The 24,231-nt window shown below is 45.3% G+C and overlaps 1 protein-coding gene across 4 annotated transcripts in view; it reads left to right on the top strand.

Moving 5' to 3' along the window:
- The window catches only part of TACC2 (transforming acidic coiled-coil containing protein 2), a 395,420-nt gene that overhangs the window by 160,314 nt on the left and 210,875 nt on the right, over positions 1 to 24,231 (top strand). For all 4 annotated transcript variants that reach the window (XM_086922962.1, XM_086922956.1, XM_086922957.1 and 1 more), the window contains one exon: positions 8,748 to 9,239. In XM_086922962.1, coding sequence (XP_086779088.1) covers positions 8,748 to 9,239 — 492 coding nt within the window. The remainder of the gene's footprint in view (positions 1 to 8,747; positions 9,240 to 24,231) is intronic.

A 24,231-nucleotide genomic window follows, 5' to 3' on the forward strand; every position in this document is an offset into this window, starting at 1 on the left:
TCACTGGGGGCCCCGAAATAAAAGTGGCCCCATCAGAGAGCTAGAAAAGTGACCTACATTCTGCAACTCGGGGCCATTTTGAATTTGCCAAGGCATGCTATACAGATGTTTTGAAAAGTATCGGAGACTGCATGCCTTTGTGGCAATATTAGGGAAATTAACAGTAAAAACCAGCCCTCCAGAATATAAAACTGGCCCACAAGCAGCCCACAAAAAGCAGTCCACACACTCACTTGTTTGGCCAGCCCTTTTGGGACTGCTAAATTGCCTTATAGGCTAGTTCGACCCTTCAGAGCAAGGAAAGAAACATTTGTGCCCATAGGGACACTGCTTTTCTTCCTGAGGGCTTATAGGATAGAAAGACCCAGGCCTCAGACATGCATTGATCCCGGATTCCCTCCTAACCTGAGACTCTGTAGCTGTGGCATAGCTCTCTAACAAAAGAGAGGGACCCAAAAGACCAAAGGGGTAGGGTACCAAGAGCCAAAACTGTCAATAAAGTTTTCCCCTTTGGGTGATCTTAAGAATAAACCACAGTTTTACACCAAACATACGAAAAATACACCCACTTTAACACAATAGGGAGCAGTAAATGATAAACATGGATCAGTCATACAAAGACCTTGTACATTTTATTCAGGTAAATTAGAAACAGTTTTAAAACAGCAGCACATTGTGACAATTCATAATTTCATTACATAAAAAATGGGACAGTACATAAGGAAAAGAATTCTAATTAAAAAGGGGAGAAGAAAAACACCAGTTTCAATGACTTGATGAGCTTACTCCAAGTTGTATATTCAATTCCACAATTATAGGAGTTCCTTATCTCTATTACTTAGTGCTTCTCCACCATAAAGAGCATTGACGTGTTTCGGTTATGGCAAATAAATGTTCAAAGCCAAAAACCTTCCTCAGGAATAAAGTAATAATATCCCACTTAAACACAATATCTTGATGGTTATCAAGCGAATGTTGCTTACAGTCAACCGCTTCTATCAATCAGCCACCTCCAAGATGTGTCTTAAAAATCGTATTGATTTGCATATAAAAATATACTGTAAAAACTCTATCGAGACATCGCAATCACGTCTCATATATCAGCGAACGACGGGATGGTATTATCCTCGTTCCTAGTCGGACCGCCCGCAGTCTGCTGGTAGGCCGACTTGCACCGTAACGTGGGGTACTGCGTGGTAAATCCTCCGCATAGCTTCCGCCTTCAGACCAATGACCTTCAAACTCATTCACAAGCACAGACCCTCCACACACAACAGGACTTCTTGTAGGAGCAATCCCTTGTCCTGCTCAATGCAAAGAAGCTTTGGCAAAGCCAACAGGTCTCGGCTATACATGAGCTATTGGCTTTGTCAATGAGGTATTGCCATGTTGTTCACCAGTGTAGTGTCTGTACAACATGGCTAAATGTTAGGTGTGTAGAGTGTCCTAGAGTGGAGTAGGGAGGTAGAGTGTCGTAGACTGGATTTGTTGGAGAACAGTGTCGTAGGGGGGAGTAGCCTGTTGTAGAGTTGAGTAGAAGGGACTAGAGTTCAGTGGCAGAGAGAGTTGTATATGTCTTAAACTGGAGTGGCATGGGGTGGGGTGGAAGAGGGTGGAGTGGATTGAGGTAGTGGGGTGGATTGGATTGGGGTAGAGAGGGTTGGATTGAGTGGGGTGGATTGAAGTGACTGGACTGTATGGGGTAGATTACATTGTGGTGGATTATAATGTGGATTATATTCAGGTGGACTGGATTAGGGTGGGTTGGAATGGAGTAGGGTGGTGTGGAGTGGGGTGAATTAGAGTGGAGTGGAGCGATGTTTACTGAACAGGGGTGCGTGGATTAGATTAGAGTGGTTGGCTGGATGCACGTCTACAAGCGCAAAGGGGCAATTTTTGTACCTCTTTTCCCTTTTCTAGATACATTTTTATTTCTCTGCTTCCTCATACTATTTTTCCCTCGCTAAGATTTCGTGCTACATCACCCACCAAAGTCCTGGCTGAGCTGTTTCTCACTTTTCAAACAGTCCTCCTTTGTGTGCGTGGCGCCCCGGGCTTGCTCTAGCTGCACTTGATTGTTCTCCTTTTGGCTGCTCATAGCATCTGAAGTTCAGTGCGCAGAATGATCACTGAACCCTCATGCTGGGGCACTTGTGGACCAGAGGGGGACTCCTCAGGCGGCAGGAAGGCCTTTCCCTTCAGGCAGACCTCTTCCAGCTCAGTCCCATGTGGATGTGAGAACGGGCAGCATGCAGCTCAGAAAATACCCAGAAACCTCAACGAAAAGCCCAAAAGTCAACATTCAAGGTATCGCTTTCTGTTCTGTGGAGCACTGGATAAGCGTCCAGCACCAGTCCAGTGAGACTCTTTATTCAGACTTGGCGCAGTCATTCGTTCTAGAACAGGGGTTGCTCTTCTGATTGTATTTTAGGTACCACATAGTGGAAACCGGCTCAGCGGGCCTTTTGTTTAAGGTCAGCCGAGGCCGAGAGAGAAAGCAAGGAAGGGATGTGCATAAGGTCACATAGGTAGTCAGTTCATGCGGCCCTCCTGGGAGGGCCACAAACACAACTAAGACCTCTTAGACTATGTGTTGGTGGTAATATAAACCTGAGCCCCTTTACATGTCCAGTGAGACCATTCAATATCTAGAAATGCTACAGGTATGTAGACATGCGGAGGAACATTTGAGGTAGGTCATGCATGCAGGAACGTTGAGGTAGGTTCACACAGGGTAGGGGAAGTAGACGTTGTCTCATTGACTCTCTCGCAAAGAAGGAAGCAACCAGTAGAGAGTCTGGGAAATACTCCTGGAGGAAGCAAGGATGGGCACTCGTGCTCCTCAACCAGAGTCTACATTTTGTATAGTAGCTCACTAGAGCTGGTACCTCACTGCTCTGGGATTGTGAGACTAATAGTTGATGAAACTAACTAACACAAAACATTGCAAGGGGAAACGCAAAAAACACATCTTGAAATGTTACTGCTGCAAGTGTCCGGGCCCTCTAGGCTTTTGTGCAAACCACCACTGCAAACACAATATGAATTGCCACAAAACATCCAAGTGCTTCTGACTGATAGTTTCAGGGTAGGATTGGTCTAATAACCAAAGCAATGTGCCAAGGGGAGCTGTCCCCAAATCCTGCCTCTCCTCACTCTGACTTTTCAATGGTCTTGCACCTGATCACCGTGGGGTCAGAGGACAGCATTCTCAGAGGGTGGCAGCAAACAGAAGAGTCTGCATCTCTGCATTAGAATCTGGTGGTGGCTCTATGCGCCTTTTCATATTATCTTCAACCAATATTGAAACATAATGATGAGCATCATTTTGCACAGCGTTCACACTGGTCTATATTTTTTAATTTCATACAGTGTACTTTTTCTACTGAGCAACTTAATTTGAGAGTTGGAGCTACAGTTTAGGAAATGCAAGTATTTCATGCTTAAAAATTATAGAGCTAAAATTGTTCACCATCCAGGGGTGGTGCCTCCATTAGGGCATTCGGGCATTGCCCCGCTTATTTTTGCCTCCCTTGGTACCTAAATTAAATGTGAGGTGACTGAGTGCTTCTGCTGCGTCAGGCCCGGGCTGGTTGCAGTATCCCTGAGGGCAGGACCTGACTCCTGGCAAGCCATTGCGAGCCTGAGGGGCTGGGGCTTATAATATTAGTGACTGACTGACACCATCCCCAGAGTTGGGACCCGAGTGCGCATGTCGGGTTGGACGGCTGCCTCTCTCCGGCCAGCCTGACATGTGACGGCTCTGAGTCTCTCTCCACCCACGCATACAGGGGCAGTGGGTGACTCATAGGAGTCATAGCCGCAGCCCTTGGGCTCGGTGAAGAGCGTTGAGGTTGTCTGCCCCAGCCAATCCAGGTGCTGCTGTAACAGGAGAATCAGCGTCTGGATTGGTTTAGAGACGCAGTACACAATGGGTTGGGATGAGGTTGTCTCTCCTTCCTGCAGCATGAACTGAAGAAAAAGAGCTGCTTCAGTGCATCGATTTTCGTGCTTAGGTAAATGGGTTTAACTCTGGAAATCGAGTGAAGGAATGACACTCTTCTCTCGGATTGTTTTGGATATAGAAAGGCTTTTAAGTGTATGAGCGCGGTTCCTAATCCCAATGACGGTGTACGCATATGTAGTGTGATTGTTGAAGTTTGTGTGTTTCCTCTGCGTGCGTGTTTTTGTATATGTAAGAAAGTAAAACTTTATTTAAGTTCATTTAAACCATAATGTGTATCCACTTTTTGCAGCGAATGGCTGCATGGCTTGTGTTCGTGTTTTAAAGCAGACGATTGTCACGCCATCATGAACACCAATTGATAAATCAATATGGCCGTGAAGCTGTACACGTGCTTTTCACGACGACATTCTAGCAGGAGAATCATACATATACCAGTCAATAGCTAGTAAATAAGACACTACTTCACTGAGCATATTTAATGGATTTCAGACCCTAAATGCTGGCCTCCATTTGCTGGTTGTTTCAGAGAGAGACCCCCTGCTCCAGCTGGGCTTGCTTTTTCACTGTAGTGGATGTCTGTTGCACCCTCACTCACCCCTCCTTGGCCATTCCCACAGCCTTTGAAAGCGTTTTAGGTGAATGCCCTCTTCTGCCCCCCCAGGCTGACTAGTGGAGAGGCTCTCCCACATGCAGGGCGGCGGCAGGTCCTCCTCATGGAGGGTCCGCCAGGGAGTGTTGTCAGGCACGTAAGACGAGAGTAATCTCACTGACCCCTGCGGCTCACACCCAGTGGCGGCTAACATGTACAGATTGCGGTGAGGCAGGGTGGACAAAAATAAAAGGAAGTAAATAAATAAATAAATAAATAAATAACTACACTTACCTTCCTGGTGCAAAGTCCTCCTCGCTCGCGTCTTCAGTAGGCAGGCTTCAACGCGGGACCCAAGAAACTGCAGTAACCAATCCTGGTGCTGCTTTCAGGCAGCATGAAAGAAGCACCAGGATACGAAGGAGCGGCCTCTTTCAGCACTCCCAAGGACACTGGAGCCCTATGCTGTCTCTAAGCTGGGTTAGAGAGGTTTAAAATGCGCATGTCTGGCTGGCCGTCGCAAGATGGCCGGCCAAACTGACATGCACACTTTAAATTTAAAGTGCCCTGCCCATCACTGCTTTCATCTGGTGCTGCCTGACTAGCAGCAGCAGAAAGCCACGCCCCCGTCCTGCCGGTTAGCTCGGGAGGGGGTTTTGAAAAATAAAATCGTAATAAATTAACTTTATTACCATTTTATTTTTCCATCTCTGGGGGCAATTTAGTTAGTGGGGCGACGCTCCTCCTCCTTAACAGAGGAGTCGCCCCTGCTCACACCCCTTTAAGGCACCAGAGGGCTCCTGACATCTGCAAATAAATCACGCACTTAAGAGCCGGCGATGCTTCAGTAACAGGGACTCCCTCCCCTTGGGCTTACATGGCAACGTTTAAATATATAATGTTGCCACTCACTCGTGCTCTGGCCTGGCTGGCTGGACGTATTTCCACTCCACTCCGGTTACCCAAAAATAGAATCTACATTATTTTTTTATTCATAATTGTTTCAACTTGAAACAACTATGATTAAAAAAGAATGTTGTTTTCAACCGAAGAGTAGCGTGCGCTGCGCCAGGCTATTCATTAAAAGTAATGGGACAGAGCAGCGCAGGAGGGGGGTGCGAGCAGGCAGAGGCCCTTTGTTTAGAATCTTCAATAAACCGGTCCTGTCGGTTACGGGTTGCTCGGTTTTGCATGATTTGAGCCAGGCCAACGTAAGAGATTGAGCATATTTTTAAATTTTTACTTGAATCTTAATGCTTGATGCATTAGCCCCCGCAGCGAGGGCAGGCTGGCTGTACCATGCATCAGAGGTTTCCAGGGGGCCGGCTTTGTTAGTGGGGTCTTGTTTTGGAGCAGTTCATCATTTTTAAAAAGAACTGCAGTGGTCCTTGTATCCAACAGTTTTCAGGCAACAATGAAAGTGACAATATAATTCTGGTGATTAATGTACCTGCTGGAGAGAGATCAGAGTTTGCAGATCATAGAACAGTATTTTATTTGCAATGCTCGGTGGGATACTGCTTTTGTCACAGAGATCCTTTTGTTGCTTTGGAGTTCATAAGTTATAATCACAGTCTAGCACATTGAGCTATGAACTGCCATCACAGAGCTGCAAACATACTGCCTGGACACACAAATAAACCAGACACTAACTCACTGTCCCCCTCTCTCCACATGTTAGTCTTAGAGGATCTCCTACTTATGCATTCTCAGCTTGTATTTCCTATATCTGTAGTATGGTATGCCAAAGTCAACTTTCTCTGACCCAAGAACTACTCGCCATCTTTGTAACCTAGGTACTGGAAATAAGTGGCTTTACAGGAGAAAATTCTGTGGCATGCTTGACTAAATTCTGTGGCGTGAAAAAAAGAAACGCTCATTATGGGGAATGTTTTGTGAGTAAAGGCAATTTATGTGGCAAATTGTATGTCATTTTTACATGTTTAGCAGTTGATGTAACTCAGATTGCAATGTAACTCTGTAGCCTCCAACAGCTTTGACTGCCCACTGCACTCTAGATATGATGTAACTACCGCTACCTACGTCATTATCATATGAAATCTCTTTATTGATGTCATAACTACACTTTCACAATTGCTTTATTAGCCTTCTTGCCTTCTCAAATTTGCTTGAAAACGTACCATTTGCCCACTGTTCTTTCAAAGTTTTCTAGGAGGGAGACCCTCCTCCCCACCCGAACCCCATTTATAACGGTCAAGCTCGCTCACAACGCTTGCTTCCCACAGAACACTCTGAACTTTTACGTCTTACCACTTTTCAATGTCACCAGCCGCCACTGCCACCACCTCTAGTTTATTACTAGAAAAGGTAAAAATATATATTTAATAGAACTACTGTTAAACGAGGCAGGAACAGTTGTTTAGACATGCATGCAATAAAAACTTCCCAAGCTCTAATCTTGAAGCCTGACCTGGAAACCCTTTCCTTGCCAATCACTACTTTTTTATCTGAAGTCTTTAAACATAAAAATCATGAGGACAACAGATTGGAAGGGATTTTTACATCCTACACCTTCCATAAATGGGTAAAGTGTTTCTGTTATAATTCTTCCACTCTTTATTCGACTGCATTGGCAAATGCCATTTCTTTGTTTTTCTGCTGTTATAAAATGTTCTATACCTGACAAATTCTGAGAGACTTCTACTCCTATAAATAGTTTTTAACCCCTTCACTGCGGCGGCTATTCCGCCGCAGCGCTAAGGGGGTGGGGCGGCAGCGCGGAGGCTCCATACTAGTGACGGAACCGCTCCGTCACGGCTCGCGGGTGAGCTGTGCTTGTGACGGAACGGTTCCGTCACGAACCCGCCCGCCCATTAAAGCGTCAGCGCAGGCGCGAAATCAGCGCCGCGCAGGCCCGGCGAGCGGGCCGTGAAGGACCCGTTCCGTCACAAGCACAGCTCACCCGTGGCTTGTGACGGAGCGGTTCCGTCACAAGCATGGGAGGGGTTAACTTGTTCTAATCTATCTGCATTAATATAGCTATTTTATGTTTTCTTTTTGAATATACAATAGATTTTTTGAAATATTTCTAATCAAAACAGCTATTCTCTGAAAACTCAGGTAGGGCTTTTAGTCCTTGTGTAAGATGCAATGGGGTCCAATCAAAAACCACCACAACGTCTGCAAGAGCAACCTGTGAAGGTAAAGAGGGTGGGTTCTTACTTAGCCCTTCAAAAATCTTATTAGAATCAACCACATAAAGTGTCCGTGGGTGAGTATGAGGTTGTTAATCGTATGCTGAAATGTGAAAGCTGGCAGGGCCGGACTGCGAACCACAACCGGCCCAGGCAAAGTGCTTGGCCACCCACCCCCCCTCTCCACTCGGGGGGGTTGGAGGTGCCACCGAGCACTTTGGTGGGGCGGGTTTTCATCCAATATTGGTACAGGGCCGATTTTGCAGCTGCAAAAACGGCCCTGTAATAAAAACGGCCCCCCAGGGGCCAAAACCGGCCCACACCCGTGCGGCTCACGGGGGATTGCCAGGTGCCCGCTATGGCCAGTCCGGCCATGAAAGCTAGATCTGTTACAAGGTAACTCAGCTGTATAACGACCCCCGTGGCTCACTCCTCAAACCCAGGCACGATTTTGAGAGCAATCCTGCTGAGAAATTTAGGGAAACCGCAAATGAATCCTCTTTCGTAGCAGCGATTCTTTCACCTGGTTCAAAATGAGGATCGCTTTTCTTATATTGATGGTAAAGGAGAAGATGGCTTTTCCTGTCCAGCACTTCTAGTACATGAGCTACGACGACCGGAGCAGCAGTACCACTTTCTTCACATGTATGGCAAGACAGACTAATTACCAGATGTTACAGGTGGAGCACAGATATTCCAGTCAATGCAGCAGTAGGATTACTAGTAGACCCCAGGCGAGTCACGGTATCAATGCAAAGTAATTATTTAATTGTTTTATTTATTAGGAGAGAGGATGTGACGTAACGTCTAGAGTGACCTACTTGAATCCCTGCGGGAGACTTAACATCCATCCCGTGATTCTGAGCAAATCACTTAATTTCTCTGTGCCGAAAAAAGAATGTGTCCTCCTGTAATGCAACTGCCACTCATGTAAAGTGCTCCGATACCTTCGGGTGGTGTATGCGCTATATAAAACTGCAACAACAAAATATATATATATGTATATATATGCAATCAGTTTTTCTTTTCTTTCCAGTGCATCGCTGCTAGTCCCTGGTGAGGAGGTGACGCTTCCTGGCCTGCCAGGTGTGGATTTGTCTTCTCCATCTGCTGAGGGTGTGGAAGTGCATGTGGATGTACTGAAAGGCGAGGGTAAAGTAGCTCCTCTTTTGCGCTCACTGGATTTGTCATACCCTGAAGCTTCTGAGGTTCTTGCGGAGGTACCGAGTGGCGATTGCGTTGAATCGCTTCATCCACCTTTGGATTTGGGAAGATCTTTATCGCCTACTGACGCTCTAGAAGAACTCTCAGAGGCGCTGAAGGACTGGTGTGAGGAAGCACCTGGTCTTCCGCCTTTGGATTCAGGATTCTCCTTGGTGCCTGCTGAGGCTGCAGAAGAACTTGCTGAAATATCAAAGGGTGTGTGCTTGGAGGCCTCTCACCCTCCTCCTTCCTCCCTAGAGTTTTCCTCTCCACCTGCCGATGCTGTGGAAAGTCCTACAGGTGTAGTGAAAGTCATCCAGAGCAGGTAAATGCACCATGTTATCTATTGCCAGTGCTGTTGTGGGTGATTGGTGTTCTTCTGTGGATATGGTCCATAATGCACATTGATACTATAGCTTGAGTAAGTGCGGTGGGCTAGTAGGAGGATGCTGCTGCTGAGAAGCCTGAGCTCGTGATCGCACGAGGGTTCCTTCAACAAGCATGCACAGGACCGATGGCAGCATCACCGTCTTGACTACTTGTCTTTCTGCTGCTGTGAAAAGTACACAACAAAAGTTCCGATTTTTGTAATTGTACATCAATATCACAATGTACTACAACCTCAATTGTCTTAACACAGAAATGGCCAGTACTCCTTTTGGCCAGCTGGATGGTTCTGATTGTGTCTAGGTTGGAAGGATGGCTAACTGAGTTAATCCACCAAGCGTTGAACCTGTGACCTGCACGTTTCTACATATATCCCTGCATCGGATGCATTAATCCACTGGGTTTTCTTACCTGTCTGTATGATCTCGAGGTAATTGTGTAACATGTTTTTTTTAAAACACATTTTATTAAGGTTTTCTTCCATATCATACAACTCCGATTATACAATAGAGCGTTGCAAACCTTTCATAATTACAGTGTAGACAGGGTATCAATAGCTTTAGCCGGTCATAGTATCGTACAATTTAGCATGTATATATATATCAGTATATTATTGTGTTAGTACATTCTCTGACATAGATGACCCTTCTATTTTCCCTATATAACCATTATCCTGGCTAGTACCATGGCTGAGTCATGACTTCTTGTACCTGTAAAATCAGTCAACCACCCAGTGGTGCAGAAAGGGGGGTGCGGGGAGTGCGGGCCGCCCCGGGTGTCACTACTGAGGGGGGTGACAAAATGGCAAAAATACGTGTGTTAAACACACATTTATGCCATTTTGTCAAGCCGGGGTGACCTGTGTCATCAATGATGGAGGTGACAAAAATATGTGTTTTAAACACATATTTTTGCCAATTTGTCAAGCTGGGGTGACAAGAAATTTTCCGCACCGGGTACCACCAGACCTTGCTATGCCACTGCAATTACCCAACTCTCTCCCTTCCCCTAGACGTGCCTTAGCGTGATGTGTTTTTATAGTTCTTGCCCTATGCAGGTTTGTTCGGTGCATAATTATCTAATGCTGGTTGTGTTGCGGTAGTATATTCATGCTCACACTTGATCTTCTTCTCCCAAGGTCCGTTCCTGCACTTCCTCGTCGATTGTGTAACATGGTTTTGAGCTACATTCAAAGAAACTTGAGCAATCCTATCCGTTCTGTCCTCTCTTGCTGAGATCAAAATACAAATCTTGCTTTTGACAACAGCCTTTTATTCCTGGGGACCCATGCTGTCCTCATGTGCACAAGAAGTATGGTAACACGGCTAGTTTATCCATTTAACATTCCACCCCTTATCTGAAGTAAATAACATTTGGAAGCATAGGAAGCTGTAATGTGGTATGGGTTCAGGATGCACAGCTGTCCTAATTTCGGCAAATAAAGAATCAGGAGCTAGACATTTCATAAAGAGACCAAAGTGCAATATAATTAATAAAGAAGATATCCTTACACACGCAGACTACAATGAAAACCCAATCGGTACAATTACATTCCAGATCATAAACCTAGAAAAAGCATGCAGATTTGTTTTAGATGTTGCTGACTTATTATAGAAAATGTTCATGGCCCTAAAAAAATCTGATCTCTTGCCTCTGAATCAAATGACTAGCACTGCCACTGGACTCCCTGCCAGGATGATTTGACTTGGTTGCAAAGGATCTGATGTAAACTGGTCTTCCTGAGTTGATTTACACACCTCATTAAGAAAGTGCCACAAGTCCCTGTTCTTTTGCACTGGCCTCTCTGCCACCCTTTAGGGAAAAAACAATGTTTGACATTGTCCTGCCCAGACAGCAGTCAATTCTTGAATTTCCTTAGCAAATGTCCATTTAAAACTAACATTTGTTCTAGGGTGGTGTTCATCTAATTGCCATAAGGGGACGGTGTTGAGCTGTAGTGTCAACACTCTTACACCAAAAATGATGACTGATAATTTCATGACCCATTAGTATGTTATCAGCTATCTATTACTCTATCCATCTGTGGCCAGATGGAAAGAGTCTCATCTCTTGCCCATCCCCTCTGTCAGGTGTCCGTAATTGTAAACTGCTTTTACATGATAGTCGCTTCCTATGGGTGTCACTTGTTAATCATACTTTGGACTGGGGAAGAGTGTGGTACAGCCTAGTTTTCACAGTAAGAGAAAGTCCTATACAATGTAATCCTGTCACTCATTCAGGTAATCGATCTATTCTCTGGTTGATAGGTAATCTAATAAATTTCAAATTTTGGTGTGGTGGAACATTTATGGAAATCTTAAAGTGAAACGAGGAGAAGGTTTTAACAAAACAAAACAAGAGGAGGGTTCCTAACCTGAACTTTTATTCAACTAAGACCCAAAAGGTTTGTCTCCGCCTGTTTCAACCACTTTTACAAAAGGACGGTCCTCATCTGGTTTAGCACGTGTATGCTGTGTACCGTAGCTGAGCCCAACAATGTACCCGAAGCAGAAGAGGAGTAGGAATGAGGGTCATTCTTCCATGAAAGTTGTTTAAAGATGCTGTGCTAGAGGAGGGACGGGGCTAAGAGCGAACCGGTGTGGAGGAGAAGAGCAGAGTGAAGGAAGAACATAGTCCTAAGTGAAACAATTCAGAGGTCTTAGTTACTGTTCTTGGGTCAGATAGTTCCTGCTTGCCAAGATATGTATGGATCAGGATAGCGTTAAGATTTCTAGGAACATCAAATGAAGACGGCCGAGTTTGCCCCTCATGCTGGAGTGTTACAAGTTGTGGCAGCTAATTAAGAAGGATTCATTTAGTAATTGGCTGGCCTTAAATGTGAAATATTAGGTATTCCAATGGAATCCAGTGAAGCTCCTTTTAAGACGGGGTGCTGTGGTGGTCAGATTTTCTGGATCCAGAAGTCAGCCCATTAATAAAGGATGTCTTTCAGAAGAGGCTCGTGGGAAGTCCAAGTAGGTCTGTGTTCTGAGATTGATGATGGAATGATTGCCTCGCAATGGGTGAAAGTCATCTGGCCTCGATAAATGTTTTTTTTTTTTCAGTAAGTGGCGCTGGAGGTTACCTGGTCTCATTGTTTGACCAACCTCTGTATCCATAGTGGCTTTGATGATAAACCATGTGGATATCACCAGACAATTAGAATGTTTGAGGGGGTGCAATTTGAGCTCTGTCTTTTGGGCACTGTGAATAAAGCCCTTTTGCAACTTAAAGATTTGCATTTTCAGGAGGCAACATTTTAGACGATCAATGTACTTGATGGAAGTGGTTTATTTATTTTTATTTATTTGTATTTATAAAGTTTTATATAGCGCGAACTTGATCCCGAAGGATATCAGAGCGCTTTACAATTTAAGACAAAGGTAACAAATCAGAACATTAGTCTAACATGAAAACTTGACAATCGAATGATCTGGAAAGCCTACTGTGGCAACATTACTTTTAACAGACGAGGCACATGGCAGGACAGAGAATCCCTGTGGCCCTTTCTTGTTTGGTGGTCCCTCATTTAATATTAGCCCTTACTTTCATTGCACCCTCTGTTCAAGCCTGTTGCCACATAGGTCCAAGACCGGATTTACAGTTTAGCCACTCCTCCACTTTTTATGAAATGTGACAGCTGCGGCGATACCACGTGTGGGTCTCTGGTAGGAACTGGTGTTGTCTGTCTGCTGGCTGTTGGTGAACCCAGGGTTCTCCAAACTGATTCCCAGAATTCCGGATATAAAGTGAAGAGACCCAGAAAGAGGACTGAACCTTCAGGGATGGTGCAAGCCATTCTGCTAGGTTCTCATTTCCTATTGTCTCGGAAGGAGGTAAACTAGACTAATGCGTTATTCACTTGCAAGGACAGGATCGGAATGTATCCCTCATGATCAGTTGCAACTAAACTTGCTCGAGGGGGACCAAGTGTCAGGATCCTGCATTGTAAAGTAAGCAGAGAGCATTCTTTCAAGTCTTAAATATGGCAGGCTCACATCAGCATCCTGATTGGCCCTCTAAAGGGACAATGTGTTTCGTATAATTAGGGCTCCCAGTTTTATGGTATTTTTTTTTTGGCATTTCCGTCTGTATTTATCCATATTTATTTTTTTGGGCATTTTATCTGTATTTATCCATATTTATTTTTGCCACGAGTAAAAGTCGACGCTGCATGTATGTATTTTTCCACATTTATTTAAATTGACATTGCACACATGCACTTGGTTGTTATTAGTTAACACTATACATTCATCTGAAAACTTTGCCATTTGCAGAATGTCCCAAATACACTTAAAAGTCATGGATCTAAACAACCCTCAAGAGGTCAGAACCACCTCTGAACATGCGAACATGCTGCAGTGAGGGAAGAACTTTATAAGCACTTATACTTTTAATAGATGTATATTTCATTTTTTTAAATGGATTGTTTGTCTTTCTTTCTTTCTTTCTTTCGTGAAGCGCACCAATCTTTAACCCAAAATCACAGAGGAAGAGGACATGGAGCCCTCAGTTAATGCTGCTAATTTTTACTGCTTATGCTGTTCAACGATACAAGCTTAGAGCTTAAAAACCTATGCCAATGTGACACTAGAAACTCTTATCGTGTAGCGCTTTTGCAAAGAGTCATACTTGAACAGTATAAGATGTCACCTAGGTGTGACCTTTTATTCCATGATCGGGCCTGGTTTTTAACCAGATCAATCACCTCTGTGGCTATTCCTCCGTCAATTCAAGCAGTGGTTGCTGGCACCGGGGGCGTATGTGGAGTAAGGGACACCACATCTTACAAAGGATGCTTGTTTAGAGGCTATAAAATGCAATGGCGTAGCTAGCTAGGGCTTTTCACATCCGGGGCAATCTCTCAGTTTGCCACCCAGATTTGGTAAGAGCAAGGGGGAGGGGGGTGCTGGTGAAAGAACACGATGATGTGGTAGGTGCGGGCGACAGACGACAACGAGCAGGGGACATTTACAGACCCCGGCGAGGGAGAATTAAAAAAAAAAACAATATAGTGCAACGAATCACCCCGCAGTGGTATCTCGGCGCTAAAGTGCAGACCCAGATGAGAGAGGAAGAGAAGAAATATAGTTAAAAGACAGGCCAAAGCAGAAAAGGCGCGAATATGAAACAGGAGCCTGTTCCAATGAAAGGGACCCAGGTATGAGAAAGATCGACCGCATGCCATTTTATTAACATTCTAGAGTCGATTCAGAGGACTCCTTGCACACGCAAGCTAAGCTCTCTTGCCAAAAAAAAGTTGCGTGTGAGACCAGCAATGGCACAACTTGATGTTTAAATATGTTGCATGGCTGGATTTTATGTAATCTTAACTGCAAGGTCGAGGTTAGGAAATTAATGTTTGTGGGAATGTCAGAGGAGTAGTCATTACACCCACAAAGTTCTTATTCTGTATTCACAAACATTTGGAATGCCTCTCCCCATGCTCACTGCACTTTTAAACTTACACCTCTCCTTCGCACAGAAGTAAGTACCACAACTTCATTATTTTCAATGCCTGGAGATAACATTCTTCGTAATGAGAGGAGCAAAGTCTTGGACCCCCTAATCTGATGATCACTGACAGTCACACAAATACTGAGGGGTACTTAAGAAGAATGCATGAAAAGACAATGTCGACAAACTGTTAATATTAACAATAATGTGAAGAAAATGTGAAGAATAAAGAACTGTTGCAATTCAAATGCTTGTTTTTGTTGTGAGCCCTGCAGGATGCTCTGCTTTTCATTCATGCAGGGGCAGGGCTCACTTCACATCTCAGGAGAGTTCAAGCATCCGCCTAATCGCTGTAATCATGCAGATACAGCGATTAGGCTCAGAGAAAGAGGTGTCAGTAAAGGAAAGATGATACTGGCCAGAAACACTGCCCTGACAGCCTGCCGCCTCTGAAAGTGATGAGCATCGGCCCTGCAAGGTGAGGCAACTCTCTGCTGGAGCACGGCAGCTAGTATTTTCCTGTTTTTATATATAAATACAAACAAAGGAAAACTTGTTTTCCGTCTGTATTTATATGTAAAAATCTGTTTAAACGGAAAACCGGGAGCCCTACGTATAATGCAGTCTTCATTCAGTTTTGACAGTTGAGGAAGTCTGATGTTGGAAGTTTGACAGTATTTCGTGGTCTAGATTTGGTTTCTGGTGAATTGGGCTGTCACTACAGCTTTTAAGGTGTTTGGGTTGGAGCACGGAAAACAGAAGGGAACTCCTTATGGGGTGCTCAGAGTGGAACAAGAGGCTGAAAGGTGTCCGTGTATTTGTGCGTGCTTTCAAACCCACCAGCCATTTCAGAAACCCCATGCTTGCCACAATGTGTTTTGTGGATTCCCTATGGACATAGAATGATAGCTGACCAACTAAATTTTGGTGGTAGACTTTCCCATTACTGAGGTTACCCGAACACATTTTTTGGGGTCTGATTAAATTAATTTTGATTAGGGATGGGCGTAGTTTGTGAAGTAGCGCTTTGAGAAGCTACACGAAGTGCACTTCGCAAGCTATGCATAGCACTACGCGAACTGCGTAGTAGCCTGTTCGCACTGTACAAGATGCCTTTTCAATAATTGCACAGTGCGGACAAGCATCCGGCACTGTGCAATCATTGAAAACGGCATCTTGCACAGTGTGAGCTATAGTTTTCTGCCGCTCGAGTAGATTTTTACTCAAGCGACAGCTTTCTCAATGCAGACTAGTAGTCTCTCTTCGCGAGCGGTCGTGCGCATACGTGACCACTCGCAATGAGAAACCTGACCCAGCGTTGAGAATCTCGCCGGAAGGTTTATTTTCCACACTCGCGACCAGCAACTTGATGTTGCTGATCGCGAACGAGGAAAAATTCTCGCTGGCATGTCATTTTGCTTGCTCGCGGTCGCCAACTTGACGTTGAGGACCGCGAGCAAGCAAAAAAATGACCGCTGCACTACGCTACGCGTGTTCGCACTGTGCTACGTGCAGCTTGCGTAGTGCGAAGTAGCGCAAACTACGCTAGCGTAGTGCTTCGCCCAGGCCTAATTTTGATGGTGAAGAAATAGACAAACTAGTAGCATTTGTCTGTTGAGCTCGATGGAGTTGGGTGTTGGCTGGTTTGGGATGAAAACACATTGCAGTGCCCGGCCCAATTCTCATTTTGTGTCTACTAATGTTATACCTTAAACAGACCCCCCAGGATATAGCGGCATGGATTAGCAAATTTAGCGGCACAAAAATGGAAATTTAGCGGCACAAATATGGAAATTTAGCAGCAATTTTGCGTAATTTTATGTGGCCATTTTTCCTACAACAAACACATATCTTAGTTTTTTAGGTCTCGCGCCTGCGATGCATATGGCGAAGCCATATGCCATCGCGCAGGCGCGATACTATTGCTGCCGGGTCTGCTTCCCAGGAGACAGGAGATGTCACGCGCACGCTCTGGAAAGGATCGGCGCCGGCCGCGCGCGCGCGTTTCCCAATCTCCTGTCTCTCTGGGAAGCACACAAGCAAGCCCAGCAAGCCCCACCAAGGCACCACGAGTGAACACAGTAATAGTTGTGCAGCCCGCATTACTATGCGCCCCCTCTTCAGCGCCACTCTAAGGTAATTAAAGCGCACTGTTGCCAGCCCGAAGCACCGCAGGCTTAGATAGCGTTACTGCAATCAATCTGCATGCGGCATAAAGAAATCCCAGCCGCCGCCAGACACTGTGCTGCCAAAGCATAACTAACTTGTTTTTTTTTAGTGAAGGAGTCAGTGTTTTTTGATTTAACATATTTATTGCACGGATACTGTTACCACGTATATTTGGCAGTCTGTGTTTATTTATTTTCGTTTCATTTGTGTGGCATGAACTTGTTTTATTACTTTTCATTTAATTATAATTTAAAGCAGATTGCATCGCGGGATTCCCTTGCCAGGCGCGAGGAGACAAAAAGTGTACCCGAAGTCTTTCTGTTCCCTGCCTGCTGCCATCAGAAACTCTGACCACGGATCGTGTTGCCAGGCAACGAGCGTTGGCACGACAAGCTGTCTGCTATGCGCCCCCTCCCCCGCCGCCTCCCACTCCATCAGGCGCAGATCAGTGGTACCATCGGAGACGATTGAACAGAAGAGCGTGCCTGGAGGATGGGGGCGATGGGAGGCTGGGGCTGTCCATGATTCTGGGGTGCACCCCTCCCCCTCCAAATACGGACACCTGATAGCCCCGTCCAGCGAAGTGGTGAAAGGGCCGGGTTCCTCTTCTGTCGAAATATTACAGCCTGTGTCATTGGGTCCCTTGTAATATGACCCCCGTGGAACATGGCTGCGCGCACGGTGCCCCTTAAGTGTGTCATCTAGTGATGCAGTGTTGCACGCACCCCTTGAAAAACGTCACCTTGCGAATCATTCAGCCACACGTGCCCTAAAACATAGGGCATATTTGATGCACAGCTCCTCGCACCCCTTAAAAGATGCGACACCCTCTGGCAGTGGCTGTACTACCCCTTGACTTACGTCATCCTGTGATACAGGGGTGCAGGTACCCCTTAAAATAAAGCTGCCTATGACACGGGGCTGCACGCGCTCCTTGAAAAGTTGGCTCGAGATAGAAATGAAAAAAGAGCGGAGCACGGGCGACTCCTGAGTTGAGTCGGGGGTGTCCCCTCTAGGACTGGGGACCCCCACGCCATTCTCTCGGTTTCTCTCAGGATACGATCAGAGAGCCTCCAGGTACTGGGCACTTTTGCGAAGATAGGGCCAAAATGAACAAATGTGGAATTTGTAATTGTTTAGTTCACTCCTATGTTTGTTTGTTTTCATTCTGTTATGATTTGTTTTGAGGACGGCAAGGGCTCTGTGTCCAAGTGTTTCGCCTACTATTTATTTCTCTGTGTTTATACTTTTACCAGCGAGTCTCATTCCCTCTTTGTGTCTGGATTCCGCCCAGATCATGGCTTACCTCTCTGACGAAATAGTTGCCCGCCTATTTCACCGACCACTTCCAATGGCGTATACACAGTGATTTTAAGTCCGAGCCTTATTTCGCATGTTGTGCTCGTCTGTCCTTCGGTTTTAACTTGCCTTACTAAGCGGCAGTTTAATATTATTTGGAATTGGATTGGCACCACTTGTATACATTCTTTGTATCCGACGCCCACACCGATTAAGCACACATATCGTGTTTATGCGCATTATAAACGACCTTTACTAAATCGTTTTGAATCGAGATTAACTGAACCATTTTGAGTTCAGACTTTGTTTATTCCAACATAAAATATGCGTTGTACTTTTGTTTTGCTTGTGTATCGTTAGACAGACTGCTGTATGTCGTCACATTGATCACGTTTACCACTCATGCTTCAAGTGAATTGTTAAATTTGTTATATGCACCAACTTTTCCAAGTGTTATAAATATTTGTATAACACACGTGTGCTAGTAGTATGCCCTGTAATACAGCAGTACTTTTTTGGTACGAGCCAGTCTGTTGGTGATCTGGTTCATCTTGAGACTTTGGTGTTGCCATTGTTTGTTAGGAAGTTTGAACATTTTGCTTCAAAATTATAAATGGTCATTGAGTAGCGATGTATTATTAAACAATGTTGTATGATTCTAGTTTTGGGGAATAAAGAAGGTAAAAGGCTTTTATTACCATTTGGTTTATTTTTAGGTTGGTTGTGTTGTGGGCACCACTTGTTTTTCCACAATAATTTAAACAACCTAAATAATCCACTCTCTTGCCTCACTATGAACATGTAATGGGGCCCTGTCCAAAGGTTTACAATGGCATAAGAATGCTCTCCGGTCTGCTTGTGCTTTTAAACTGGCTGCATTCTTTAAATAGATAATACTTTTTTAATAGAGGGCAAAGCTGTTTCGAGAGAAAACAGCCTCCAGCAGCACAGATTTATTGTTACAGTAGAAGTGTTGTGCTGTAGTTCTCTGTGCTCTGAAGCGCATACTATGTGCTGAGCACCCCTTCTCCCTCCAGACTGTACTGCACGCTCTATAGATATTGATGAGCATGAAAATAAAAACAGCAGGCACTTGCATGCTTCATTTTCATGCACGTGTTGATTTAGGTATGACGAAGCACCACAGTGGTTCAGTAGCTCGCTCTGGAATGCAGGAATAGTGATTCTCAATCTCGTGGTTCATTTATTAATTAAGACATCCAAAGTGCAATATTGAGTCGCCTTTTCTCTTGTCTGGAGAATAGTGGTGTGGTGGTCCATGAACTTGCCACTTTCACCTCTGTTTCTGTACGTCGGCTCTGCTGCGGGGTCTCTTGCAGAGGTTGTTACCCAGGTGCTTTTACTTGTATAACGCAAAACTTATTGTCTCATAAGTATAATATTAATTTTAAGGAGTGATTGGTGAATATACAACCGCATTAACTGGTGTTCTTCCTAAGGTTTCCTGTTACTACACAATGGGTTATCCGGGCTAGTTGCTGAAAGACAACCCTTATGTTCTATTTTTTAGCTGTTCGTTTGCCATCTGATCGTTGACTAAGACGGTTGCTTGTGATTGGAAGTGAAATTCACCTCCCACAATTGTATTGTATTTGAAATCCCTAATAAAATGTTCTAAGAAACTTTGTGATTAATAGCATTGTTTTTTTTTTGGGGGGGGGGGCATGTCTGTTTGCATCCTTATAACCTACTCTCCTTCTTGCCTTTATCACTAAACGCATCTTCATTTCTAATCTTGAATATTTAGTTACTTATATAGTCTTTATGCTTAAAACCTTCACACTACTCCTATTCTGGTTTTATCAATGTTATTTACAGCGGCGCACCAAATCAATCTTCTCTTAAAAGTTAGGCAAAGGACTCTTTCGAAAAGAAAAAGCCGCATACACATATGAGTTTTTAGTTTGTTAAAATGTTTACCTCTTGGATGGTTATTTAGGCTGTGCATTTTCCATTGCTTTCATTAAGAAATCAAGCTTCTGATGCAGGTAAACTTGCTACACTCTATTGGTATATGAGAGTATAGCATGATCCTGCTCATGTACGTGAACCCACGTGAAACAAGCATTTGCAAGAGTTTAACCTATTAGCATTGTAAATGACAATGCCTTTTATTTATGTTTTAAAAACCAACACATAAATAAAAGGCATTGCCATTTACAATGCCAATAGCTCAAACTCTAACAACTGCGAGACCTATTGCATTGCAAATGCTTGTTTATTTATTTAACAACATGAAGCTATGTATATTTGGTTTCTTTACAACGTAGACACTTTGGGGCAGATTTAGAAGCCCCTTGCGCTGCTTTTACGCCGCCGTTGCGTCACTTTTGTGACGCAGCGGCGGCACAAAAGATGCACCATGGTGCGGGGTATTTACAATGTGACGCATCTCCCAGATGCGTCACGTTGCAAAGCCCTGCGCCAGAAGAGGCGTACCATTGCAGGTCAGTTTGTGTCTTGCAATAGCCTTAGAGCTTGGTGCCACTGTACCTGCTGCACTAATGATTGCTATACCTATCGCCCCTTTACAGTGTATTTTGAACACGACCTGATATCCCACCGGATGCCCGTTCAACAGATCTAAACACTAGAGAAAGAGCAGTCAAAACCGCCTAGTGGTCACTTGTTAAACAGTAGCGAACTGCATGTTGGTACTTGTAGTTTCGTTGCAAAATGTCAGCCTGCAAATCGTCTCCGATTTAAAAGCGGGGACTGGTTGAAGTTGACACCCATGACATGGGGCCACTTGACGCCCGTGTTAAATATCTCGCCTCTAGGATTTTTCCCATGGCTCACTCCCAGGGGGAAATGGTCTGCAATAGGTGAGCTCAACCCTCTGACTTCATCCCTTGTCCAGCGCGCCTCTGCAAATACCCCGTCCCGTGTGCGCCTCAGCTCTCTCGGCTGAGTGGTTCTGTCTGTTTATCTTGAGGGACAGACATCTCTGCACGGCGCTCCGTCTCCAAGTCCGCGAATAGGGTGACCAACTGGCATTGGTGCAAATTCAGGACGGTGAGTGTACAAATTCAGGACAAAGGGTCAAAATTCAGGACAATAGGTACGTTTTAACACATCAGAGGTCGCGCAATAGTATATAAGTAAGCCCAGCCATTTCCAAACATATTCAACCGTTTGCAAACCTATCCATCATGTATCCTTCCATCTATCATTTCACTCATCCATCCCTTCATCCATCCCCTCATCCATCCTTTCACTCATCTCCATTATCCATCCACCCTTTTACCCTATCCATCTGTACACTTATCCATCCACTCCTCATCCCATCCATCCATTCACTCATTCATTCAGCCATTTACCCTTTCACCAATCCAGCCATCCTTTCACTTACTAATCCTTCCACCCATCCACTATTTTAGTCATCCATCCATCCTCCCTTTCTCTCTCCATCGACCCTTTCACTTAGCCATCCTTCCTTCCATCCATCCTTTCACCCACCCATCATCCATCCATCCATCTGTCCTTCCCCTCATCATCCATCCTTCCCCTTATCAACCATCCATCCTTTTCCCTCATCATCCATCCATCCTTTTCCCTCATCATCCATCCATCCTTCTATCCACCCACTTTTCAATCATCCATCCTTCCCCTCATCATCCATCCATCCTTCCCCTCATCATTCATCGATCCATCCATCCTTTCACCCACCCCCTCATCATCCATCCATTCCCTCATCATCCATCCATCCTTTCACCCACCCCCTCATCATCCATCCATCCACCCTTCCCCTCTTCATCCATCCATCCACCCTTCCCCTCATCATCCATCCTTTCACCCACCCCCTCATCAACCATCCATCCATCCCCTCATCATCCATCCATCCATCCTTCCCCTCATCCATCCATCCTTCCCCTCCATCCATCCATCCTTCTCCTCATCCATCATCCTTCCCCTCATCCATCTTTCCCCTCATCCATCATCCAGCTACCCTTCCACCCATACATCCAGCTATTTACATTTTCTCTCCATCCGTCCCCTCTCATCAATCCATCCATCCTCTCTCATTATCCATTTATTCAATCTTTCATTCATCCATTCACCCTTTCACTAATTCATCCAGCCATTCACCCATCCCTTCACTTACTTACTCACCGACCTTTCCATATTAATCTTGAGCTGAGCCCTTTTGAGAAGAGGCCCATCAAGAACTTCACCCTCGCTGCAGGGGCCGTTCCAGGACTGGGACAGAAGCCACCCAGGGCGGAGACAGGATCCACCACAGGGGGGGACAAGAGCCATCACAGGTGTAGGTGGACTGGAGCCACAACATGGGGGGACAGGAGCCATCACAGGTGGGGGATGGACTGGAGCCACCACATGGGGGGACAGGAGCCATCACTGAGGGGAGGGCAGGAGCCATCACAGGAGAGGGAACAGGATCCACCAGGGTGGGCACAGGGGTGGGCATGCAGTATTCTTGTATCATCTTGGGCTCCTCGCCCCCTCCTGCACAAGACAACGAGAAGACAGGCTCTCTGTCCAAAATGCCATCCCCCACTGTGATGTACAGTGCTTACAGGAGATACTCCAAGAGAACTGATTGAACTGATTGTCCACCATACTTTGTTAATCAGTGTGGGTGCGATTGTGCCATTTCTTTATTTTCTTACATTATAGACTGCATGTTGAAGAACCGAGGTTTGCTTACAATTTAGTGACAGTAATTACGCTCTGTGAAGAGAACCACGTGCTGCCTCGGTGTAATCAGGGGTGTAATCTGGCCGAGTCTCGGATGTTTGGGGCCCTGGGTAGAAATGGAATGAGCGAGCCCCCTCCAAATAGCAGAGACATGATGCATTCAGGGCTGTTTGCATGTGAATAGATGTCGCTGCTCCTGAGCCTGCAGCCCCTCCCTCTCAGTCACTTTCGCAGCGCCTCTTAACAGGTCATCAAGGGCTGGAGGTGTGAGGGTTGCCACTCCGCTGTGCCTCTCCAATGCTGCTAAGTATCTTGGCTGCTAGCCCAATTCACAGGCGATAGCCACATAAAGCAGACCCCCCAGGATATAGCGAAAAATGCCGCGATTTCTACAAAAAATGCCGATTTCACGGGCATTTTTGTAAAAATCGCGGCATTTTTTAAAAAGTGCCGATTTCGCGGCAAATCGCGAAATCGCGATATCCTGGGGGGTCTGCTTAAAGGAGCCTGGCTGATGGTCCTTCTTTTTCCAATGAGCACCACCTGTAATATGTTGGCCGTTAGTTGTTTACCCAGCCCTGGTTGTTTCTTTGCATTCTGGTCCTTTTTAGGTCGAGCCTAGACAGCACTTGCGCAGGCAGGTGATCTGTTGTATGTACTTTGTGGGGTCTGCTTCCTTCCACCACTTTGGATTGGCTTTTATCTGTGTCATTCAAAAATCATAGCCTGCAAATGGCTAATGCTTGGTGCATGTCCCACCTTTTCTCACGAGTTAACTCCCATGGAGTTGTGCTGCAGTAATAAGCAGCGATTTGCAGGCAGACCCTGCGTGTGGATCCAAAGACTGAAATAGGAGTGCAGTCTGGAGAATTATTACTGCTGTTTGTGCCCTATCCTCACATGTACGCATGTGTCATCGTACGCATGTGTACTATGCAATTTGTCATAGAAACATGATTTCTAAGCTTCCCAGCAGCATTCTCTTGTGTGTGCATGCTTGGCATTGTACCCATGCGCACTATACAATTTGTCATTCATTTTGAAACTCCCTGCCCCAGCATTACCCATGCAAGCCTTCCCTGACCTCCTTCCTCTAGTGGTCTGGGGGAAGAGTCTGGCGATGGAGCACTAGCCTGTGAGAGGTGTGTGCCACCGGAGCTCTCCGAAGGGTGGGAGCTACTGTCTGCATGGGGTAAGTAAATGCGACAAGCTGCATGGACCAGCTCTATCAATTGCAAGATGCATTTTATTCTCCTCTTCCCATCGACTGTAATGATCCTGCCCTAGCAACGAGACAACAGTCATCTTGTTCTGTCTGAAGCCTG

This window comes from Lissotriton vulgaris, chromosome 5, assembly GCF_964263255.1.
Source record: "Lissotriton vulgaris chromosome 5, aLisVul1.2, whole genome shotgun sequence".
NCBI lineage: Eukaryota > Metazoa > Chordata > Amphibia > Caudata > Salamandridae > Lissotriton > Lissotriton vulgaris.